This window comes from Xyrauchen texanus, chromosome 1 (assembly GCF_025860055.1).
Source record: "Xyrauchen texanus isolate HMW12.3.18 chromosome 1, RBS_HiC_50CHRs, whole genome shotgun sequence".
Lineage (NCBI taxonomy): Eukaryota > Metazoa > Chordata > Actinopteri > Cypriniformes > Catostomidae > Xyrauchen > Xyrauchen texanus.
The window spans coordinates 2,113,222-2,123,221 of NC_068276.1; the positions used below are offsets into that span (position 1 = coordinate 2,113,222).

General features: G+C 40.4%; 2 protein-coding genes across 4 annotated transcripts; both read right to left on the reverse strand.

Annotated features, from left to right (window-relative positions):
• Nucleotides 1–4,085: 4,085 nt before the first annotated feature.
• Nucleotides 4,086–8,899, reverse strand: LOC127648558 (histone H2B-like). 3 transcript variants are annotated; one of them, XM_052133219.1, is made up of 3 exons: nt 8,431–8,899; nt 7,047–7,116; nt 4,086–6,940 (listed from the first exon to the last, which is right to left on the reverse strand). In XM_052133219.1, exon 1 carries the CDS (start codon nt 8,889–8,891, stop codon nt 8,517–8,519), a length of 375 nt encoding a protein of 124 aa, XP_051989179.1. In that variant the 5' UTR covers nt 8,892–8,899; the 3' UTR covers nt 4,086–6,940; nt 7,047–7,116; nt 8,431–8,516. The 3 variants fall into 3 exon arrangements, with proteins under 3 accessions (XP_051989179.1, XP_051989170.1, XP_051989166.1); XM_052133210.1 differs by having other exon boundaries at nt 4,086–4,238; nt 6,661–6,940; nt 7,047–8,899; XM_052133206.1 differs by having other exon boundaries at nt 7,047–8,899.
• Nucleotides 8,900–9,534: 635 nt separating this feature from the next.
• LOC127648600 (histone H4) lies at nt 9,535–9,894 on the reverse strand. The gene has a single exon (XM_052133269.1). It carries the CDS (start codon nt 9,844–9,846, stop codon nt 9,535–9,537), a length of 312 nt encoding a protein of 103 aa, XP_051989229.1. The 5' UTR covers nt 9,847–9,894.
• Between the last annotated feature and the right edge of the window lie 106 nt (nt 9,895–10,000).

Sequence of the window (10,000 nt, forward strand, 5' to 3'; positions counted from 1 at the left end):
GGAAATACACAAAAAAAATCATACTGTAGCCATTTTGAGATTACTAATGCACAATTAACTGTAATTCTTACTGTGTATAAGAGAATAACCTACCACTGATGGCCGTGCATGTGTAATTTCTTCATTTTTCCTAGCAGCAGCTTTGAACCTGGACACACATATTATTTTGTGGATGGAAGGTTCGATTAGCCACCAAAAGGACATCAGGTGACGGTAGCTGGGGAACCTGTTTGAAGATATAGCATAAGCACAGCTTCAAGTATTATGTATACTTATATATGTGTGTGTGTGCACATAAACATAGTGTACATTAACATTTTAGGTGAATATATATATATATATATATATATATATATATATATATATATATATATATATGATATACTCACCTAAAATGTTAATGTGAATAACTTAAATATATAATCACCTAACTTGTTAATGTGCATTTTATATACATGCATATAATGGGTTTTATCTATAGCAAACAAAAGACTTAACGTTAACTTACCTGGTGTAAAATCGAATGTCCTCGTCGGAGCCAGCAAACCTCTGCAATCCGAAATCGTGCTGAATCTTTAACTCCTGTAGCTGTTTCTTCAGCTCCTCGTTTTCATGGGAGAGTTCTTCTATTTTAGCACAAGCCACGTCTAATGATGATGGATCAGGAACGTCACAGTAATATCCACCATCGTTATATCGATAGGCACGGTCTCAGCGTCGACAGCATCAACAGGTCTCTCTCTCCTCTCCCACACACTGGGCCGCGGTTGTTGAATAGTGTATTCATTCCAGGCAAAAAGTACTGGCACCGCACCAGGTACTAACCTTCTCTTACCATTTGTTGTCTGAGGTTCAATAAGCTGATCGCTGGTAAAATGTCTGCTACATACTTTCGTGCGACTGGAAGCAGAAAAACTGTCTCGGCGTATGTTCACGAGCCACCGTTTTCTAAGGTCGACATTGACAGGTAAGCTGTGAAAACTTAAAATTGTGTTGAACTTTGAACAAGCAGTACGGCTACCCCTTTTCCACCAAGGCAGAGCTGGTGCTGGTTCGGAGCCAGAGCCTAGTTTCAAATCGGTTCTTTGTTTTTCGACCACCAAAGCAACAGCTCCGAACCAGTAAAAGTGGTTCTTAAGTAGCACCAAATCATTGCTGGTCTAGAAGTAAGAACCGCTTACGTCAGCAGCTGGGGGCGGGGTTACCGTGACCATCAAGACGAACAGAAACTTGTGGCCGCCATTTTTGAATTAGCAGATAAACACGATGGACGTGATTAAACAAAAACGGTTGTGGTCAGAGGAGGAAACAAGCTGCTTTGTTGCACTCTGGTCCTCTGCAGAAGTCCAGGGTAAGTTAGATGGGGCTTCGCGGACGAAACCGGTTTTGCAGCAAATTCAGCGAGAGATGGCTGTAGCGGGGTTCGACCGGAACCTCCAACAGATAAGCAACAAACTAAAAAACTAAAGAAGGACTACAGGGACCAAAGAAAGGACCTCTGTCGAAGCGGCAATGGTCGCCCTCATCGAAACCCACATTTCGACGTTCTCGACTCTGTTCTCGGCGATAGGCCGGCATGCCAGGTGACCGGGGCGCTGAACTCGGCAACAATAATGCTCGAGTCAATGGTGGATGATTCGCTACAGCAAAGTTGCACCGATCCTGGTAAGTTCTGTTTTTTAGATTATTTTACTTGTTCCGAGCATGTTTCTTAGCTGTTTAGTGAGGTTCTAATTTCTTACATCAGTGTTTGCAATGTATCTAGCTAGGATTGTATTATCTGTGATTTCATTGTATAAAGTAGCACAGAACAGTGTGTAAAGTGTAATGGACAATATTTTTTTAAAGCACTGTCTTGTTTTTTTTTTTATAGAACTGTCTGCCATCACCGACCGTGATGATGACAACGTTGAGTTGCCGCCACCGCTGGGCTGCAGCTCTCCCGTGCCGTCGTGTAGCAGCTCTGGAGAAGCATCTTCAGAACGGGGTAAGACTTGGTGTGCAAATGGTCACATCATACACTATGCAAACATTGAGATGTGACTGTATATTACTATATATTATCAGGTACTGAAATGTTTATATTTTTTCTTCATTTAAAGGGTTAGTTAACCCAAAAATGAAAATTCTGTCAGTATTTACTCGCCCTCATGTTGTTCAACCCCGTAAGACCTTCCTTCATCTTCGGAACAGGAATTAAGATATTTTTGATGAAATCTGAGAGCTGGATCACTCCTCCACTAGTCCATAGGCTTCTTCAGGGATTGAAACTCGCCAGCCCCGAAAAGTTATTAACTTGCTATATACAATATAATGTTGATGCTTTTTTATGGACATGAGCAAAATCTGAAGTGATAGTGATGTAGTATGATGCTATACATATTTTTTATATAACTAATATAGCAGATGCATACCCGTAATTCCCTGCAGAAAACAATTATTTGCAATGCTATGACACATCATTGATGATCTGTCATCTGCTATTATTGTTGCACACAGGAAAAAGGAAGAGCGACAGTACCACAGAACTGGTGCAATATTTGGAAAGGGCAGATGAGAGGTTCTTGCAGCACAGCAAAGAAATGGACGATGCCTTGCGTCAGGACATGAGAGCGGACACACATTCTCTGCTTGGACTCATGGGGCACATGGTGGCTGTAATGGAGGCACAAGTGCAAAAATGATTGCAAATATACCACCACAGTATTTTTGGTTGCTGCTTTTTATGTCAATTTTTTTATTTAACTGCACTTTACATTTTCAAAGTTTGATAAAGATTTGTATTGGTTGGTTTTGTTTAAATAAACAAGTTTATTAATACAAATGTCTGGTTCAGTTTCTTTAACACTTAGGCAAATATCATATATTGTTTGTGTTTTTTTTTTATGTGATTTGGTGTATTTTCATAAATAATGTGTATATTAAACATGTTAATCAGGTGAAGCGATTAGCTGCATATAAAATTCTATAACATTTCAACATTAAATATGACTAAAATCCAAATGAAATTATTCACAAAATGCATAGTTTTAGAGATAATAGGGTTTATTCAATGGATGAGAATATAATACAATTTATGAAAGTGCAGATGTCCTCAAACACAAACGGCAGTGTTACAAAAATATGGCATTGGTGTATTCAAAGAATCACTCGTTCCCTCCGTTAAAATGCATCATTAATGCAGCTCTGATGTCAGCCCCTTCTGTGTTCGCACGCTCAAGTAATGTCTGAACAGGAGGCTCAATGTTTAGAGTCCTGTCTGGGTGCTCTTCAGTGAAATTATCACCATGTTCCTCACAAATGTTATGGAGCACACAGCAGGTCAGTGCAATCCTCTTGCTCAGCTCCAGCTTGCAGTCATTTCTTTTTAGGAGGCACCTCCATCGTCCTTTTAATCTCCCAAAAGACATCTCCACAACCGATCGTGCACTGCTCAGCCTGTAATTGTAGGTGTGCTGTTCAGGGGTCAGTCTGCCAGTGTCGGAAAAGGGCTTCATGAGCCAATTCTGCATGGGGTATGCCGGATCACCGATCAGGTAATGTCCAACATCACAACCAGAGATGGTCACTTTGTTTTGCCCTAGTAATTCCCCGTCACTTAGGGCCTCCCAAAAATGTGACTGTCGTAGCACTCGGGCGTCATGCACACTCCCTGGATAGCCAACACAAACATCCCAGAAAAGACCTTTGCCATCCACAACTGCTTGCAGAACAATAGAATGCTAGCCTTTACGATTGAAATAGTCTCGTGGATAGTCCTCTGGTGCAATTATTGGAATGTAGCTGCCATCAATTGCACCCACACACTGTGGAACTCTCCAACGATTATTAAAGAAAGTGGCCATTTCTAACAACTTTTCAGCATCAGGAAATCTTATGTGGATGGGAAGGAGCACCTTGATGACTGTGTTGCAGAATTCCTGAACACAAATAAATACAGTGCTGAGGCCTACCCCAAAAGATGGCTGATTGTCCTGTATTCACCACCCGTGGCCAGTTTCCAGATGGCAATTGCCACACGCTTTCGGATTGGGACACACAAGCGGTAGTTTGTGTTCCTTCTCCCATGGCATGCTTGACCTGACTGCAGATGTACTCAAACGATTCTGGGGATACACGGAAATTCTGCATGAATTGTAGCGGGGTGAAATCGGAACAATTGTGTCCCACCAGTGGCCAGATCGTGGGTATGCCCACATTACAGGTGGCCTCCGCCTTGCCTTCAGCTGGAAGATTGCCTGTAAAGATAAAATATATATATATATATATATATATATATATATAGAAAGTTTCATTTATGGGCAATAGGGTATAGGTATATTTTCTATCAAGTATACAGTGCAGTATAAATACTATAAAAACAGTTGAGCTGTAGCAGTGAAGTGTTTATTAATTCATCTATAAGTACCACTTAAAAGACAGGGCTACTTTATTTATAAGGTTTTTTTCAGTCTTTTTAGGGTCATGCATTGTCTTTTCAGACAACTTATTTTCATAGCCTTCTTGTCCAGTGAAAACCATGCATAAATCTAAATTTGGACATTTTTAATAGGCTACACATTACAGCTGCAGTAATACTAATAAAAAAAAACATAATATAGCCTACAATAAAACAACACTGACAGTGGACACATTTTTCTGCAGATTATCTAGTTTTAGTTTTATTACTGTGAGTGGTTTTTGCGTTATAGCTCACATATACATATGAGTTTTCACAAAACAGCATCGGAAAACTTATTCAACCAATGCTTAATACATTTTAATTTAACTGCAATGTGATCGATTATCAGCAAAATCGATGCTAGGAGGTTTGCAACATGCTGAGGCTAAAATATAAATCTCTGGCTAAAGTCGGCATCTTATTGTTAAAAATAAATTTTATGTACATACCGTTACTCTCGCTTGTAATCTCCGTCTGTACAAATAAAGGCGAGCCACGCGAACACGTTGGATCCGCCGTGTTTGGATGCCGATGTAGGTCCGCAAAGCCATGAACATCAATAGCAAAGCAACGTCCGCCATTGTTTATTGGTGTGTGTATGTTTGGCGCCACCGCGCTAACGTTGCTGGGAAAGATGAGACGTATACAATGACGCAAGACCTGGCTCTGTGCTGGCTCTTTAGCCTGTGGAAAAGCAAACCGGTTCTTTGGCGGCTCATCAGTCGAACCAACTCCGAACCGGCTTTAGCTCTAGCTCTGAACCAGCACCTGGTTCTTGTTGGTGGAAAAGGGGTAATAGTGGAACACAACAAAATTCAGTGGTTTTCTTCTGCTGTTTCTGAAATCTAAAAACGGTTTGTTTTGTGCACATTTTACACGGCTTGTCTGGATCGAGAAACAATGGCACCGGTCATACCGGAAATAAGTGATATGTATTACTATAAAGCTGAAGTGCGTCACGAGGCTCAGTGCAAGTAGTCCATTGAGATGGTTTATATGCTGTTTTATTGTCCATTGAGGATAAAAACATAAATATATGCTTTCTCTATGAAATACACTTTTTTTTGTCTGTATATAGTGACAATAATGGAAGGTAGTAAAATATGAAACTGTGACATACTCTGCAGTAATGCAAAGTAAACCAGAGTTTTTAATAAATTCACAAAAACTGCAGAAAATACTGATATAATCCTTTAAAACCCTTCATACACAACCTGAAACACATTACCTACACATTGGGTTATTGCAACCCAACCAAAAAATATCAATACCCATAAAAAGTGTTGGGTTGGCTGTACAACCCAACATGCTAGGTCAAAATAACCCACGGTTGGGTTTGTCCATATTTGACCCAGCTGTCGGTTGCAAAACAACCCAAATTGGGTTATTTTCAACCCAAGATATTTTGGTGTGTATCGAAACGCATGAAAGCTGTGATTGAAAATCTGGTTTATTCCACCAAATATTGATATCTGAACTTTTCCTAAGTTTAAACATTAGTAATGTGTTGTTTAACACTGAATATGAACTTGTTATCTTTGCTTAATTCGAGGTCTGAAAACACTGCATCTTTTTAAATAACTTTTAAAATGAAGCATTAACATTATTAATTATCTTTAACAAAGTTTTATCATATGTTATCATATTTGATCAACTTTGTACACTAAACATTTCGACATGATTGAGAGCATCTTCACATTCATTCTGCCCCTTCGAGTAATTCAGGAAGTTCATTCACTGAAGAATTTGTCAAACTGATTCAAAACGAGATCTCATGAGCTGGTGAATCACTGTTTTTGAGTCATTAAGTCATGAATCGGACTGAACGAGTCAATGTGCTTGTTGAGTACATCTAGCGAATGCAATAGAAAGGTGCACTCATGCTTTTTTATGTCACCACATTCAATTAATACAGCTATCTCATAACTTGGGTAAAATAAATTCTTAAGTGATGGTGGTAGATCATCAGTAGATCAAAGGAAAACTGGAGCAGGAAAACAGAAAGATGCAGGTTTCATAGATAACACTGGGGTAAAACGATACAAACTTTTTTTGCCCATCAGCCACAGTGGCTGAAAATGCCCAATTTCACCAGCCACCTGTATTGTAAAATATTCAGCCACACAAGTGTGGAATTAAGCAATGCTGAATTCATTTATTCACAATGCGTGTAAACGCAAACTGCTCTGTGGAAATTAAGCAAACTAAACTTAAAGCACCTCTTGAGATCATTTGCCGTGTTCTCATGGACGACTCTTTTCTTGCAGTTGGAAATATTTTCAGATTACTGAAACAGCAGGAACAGTGAGCACACTGCATGCGTGTTCCATGAGGAGTGATGCGCTTATGGGGGAAGAGCACCTCTGAATACACAGCGAATCAATGGCTTTTCTTTCATCTGTTCTTCAAAATGTAATCAAGAGTGTTCTTCAAATGTGCGTTTTCTTGCCACAAGTCACTCCAAGATTTTTATAAGTCGCCCACCACAGAAATAACCCACTGAACAAAAGAAAAACACAGAATTTACTCATTTCATTAACCAGAGGTTACATCACAAATACATACACAATTAGTCGAAGGGAAACAAGCAATAATATGCGCTTACTTTTTGGCTGGAGCTTTAGCCTCAATAAACCATCAGAATCCAAACATAAATGCAGAGAAACTGAAACCTGCTGAAAATAAATATTAGTTCAAAGGGACGGAAACAATGCATCAGATATTACAATCACGATCCTCTCCTCCCTCAATGTTGTTTCACCGATGAAAAAAATCAAACTGGTTTTGAACGACGATGGCAGAGAGGTCTGATTTTATTTCAATGGTAATAGAGATTGCTAATGTGACATCATCGTAACGTATTACCAGTGGTGAACGCAAAGCATTTTTTCGGAATCCGCGGCACAAACAGAAGGCGCCAGACTTGATTGCATGGAGGGAAGAATGCAGTGTTCAAGGTGCCGTCTACCTGCTGTGTTATAAACTGCAATAGTCGTTCTCACGATAGAAGTGGCATAAAGCTTAAGAACGGAAAATCCTTTTATCGTTTTCCAGCGTGGAAAAATAATAGTACAAGCCATGTTTCAGCGGTGACAAAAAGGCAACGAATGGCATGGATAGCAGCAGTAAGGAGGCCCAAGCTTACCTTCGATAACACTCCACCACATCATGATGGTGTGTTCAAAGAATTTTCACAAAGTTAAATTACAAAGAGTAATTGTAAATGTTATGTTGTGGGCAAATAACCAGCGTGTTTTGTTTGATTTAACCAGACCATTAGATTTGACGTTAGGCCAATGTTAACTAGCATGAAATGGCTAGAAAATGAGCTTAAGTTACCAATGTACTAAAGCGTAACGTTAATCAGTTTTAAATGTTGTACATCTAGGCTACATAGCTATTTATTTGGTGACTGTGTTTGCAGGCAAACCTGCCTATGAAATGTTGGAGTGTGATCCTGACTGGGCCTGGGATATGTGGTGCCTTGTGAGGGGGAGGATAAGACTTTGCTGGATAAAATTGTGGTTGTGTGCTGTGCTTTGACCAATATGTGTCCAAGTATTGTTGTGAAGCCGTCGTGTTAGAATTATACACCATGCTCACATCTAATATGTAAATGTTTTGTTTTTTCAAAAGATTTTGTAATGTCACTTCTCACATGTAATGATTTTAAAGTTTGTCAGGAAAATGAATCTTTAGCTACAATGTTTGTACGGAGGTCCTGACTGCGGCCGAAACAGCACATAGATGACACACGTGATACTTGTTACTTTTTTAGCGATGGCCAGGATGGGCCAATCACACTCATTTAATAAAACTGGATGAGGATTTAAAAAATACTTTTAGAGACTGTTGCGGCTTATTCACATGTTTGAATCCTTGCAATTATCTTTTGTTTATATTATTAAGTATAACGAAAGTAAAATGTCTGCAACGAGACAGAAATCCGAATCCTTCACTATCAGAAAGTTTTCAGAGTTGCCAAATACCTTGTTTGTCCTAGAACAATAAACTCTTTTAAATGAGTTAATGGGTGGCTCTTAAAAGAGCCTTTGGGTGCAGCTGGAGCTTCACTTTACTTGGAGCTGGTGTACTTGGTGACGGCCTTTGTGCCCTCAGACACGGCGTGTTTGGCCAGTTCACCGGGCAGCAGCAGACGCACGGCGGTCTGGATCTCTCTCGATGTGATGGTGGAGCGCTTGTTGTAGTGAGCGAGACGAGACGACTCACCGGCGATGCGCTCGAAGATGTCGTTGACGAAGGAGTTCATGATGCCCATCGCTTTGGAGGAGATCCCGGTGTCAGGATGGACCTGCTTCAGGACTTTGTAAACGTAGATAGCATAACTTTCTTTCCTGGACTTTCTGCGCTTCTTTCCTCCCTTACCGGCGACCTTCGTGACGGCCTTCTTAGATCCCTTCTTCGGAGCGGACTTTGCTGGTTCAGGCATGACGACGCAACGAGTCTTAACAAAGAGTCAGTAAACACCAAGAAAAGCGCAGACATATTTATCCCCTCCTCTATGCTAATTTACCAAGCAGTCAATGCGCACTCTGATTGCGTGTTTTTATTGGCCACACCCATTATATGATTTCATTGGACAGCTACAAGTTTAATGGGAAGGAATAAGAGCCAATCAGAGGCTTCCACATCCAAGTCCCACTTATCACATCATGTTTGAAAATCACCATCCCCCACAATATTCAGTTGGTTTCCTTTGTTCAGTTTTCCCGCTCATTTTGCTTATTTACAAATTGTATTATTGAAGCGGTTCTTTAGAAAACATTGTGCACAGATAATCTTTATTAGACATAAAGAAACCTTTTTCCATAAATCCATCACCTTTACCCGAATACATTTCAAAGTTAAAATGTACATTTTCATAAATCCTGCATCATCACATCTGCTTGAATTTTGTTCGTGAAATTCGTAAACCGCGGCGGAAATAATACAGTACATTTTATAATAATCTATAGCAGTTCTAATTAAATTTTACTTGATGTTAACATAATCTTCAAAAGTTGAAACATTGACTCTTCGTGTGAGAGACTCTTAAAAGAGCCGTTGGGTTTGTCTGATGATAATAAAGACGTTTATCCTCCGAAGCCGTACAGAGTTCGTCCCTGTCGTTTCAGCGCGTACACAACGTCCATAGCAGTGACGGTCTTTCTCTTGGCGTGCTCGGTGTAGGTGACGGCATCACGGATCACGTTCTCCAGAAACACCTTCAACACACCGCGAGTCTCCTCGTAGATCAGACCGGAGATACGCTTGACACCGCCGCGGCGAGCGAGACGACGGATGGCGGGTTTGGTGATTCCCTGGATGTTATCACGCAACACTTTACGGTGACGCTTAGCGCCTCCTTTCCCAAGTCCTTTTCCTCCTTTACCTCTTCCAGACATGATTACAACACGACGATCAACTAACTGAACATGAGAAGTACGTGAAGCTGCTGGTTGCATTTAGATTTGCCTACACGACCTAGTAGAAACACCACACTGAAGGCGGAGCCAACATCCCGTCACATGTTTGTCATCGCATGTCTGACCCAGAGCC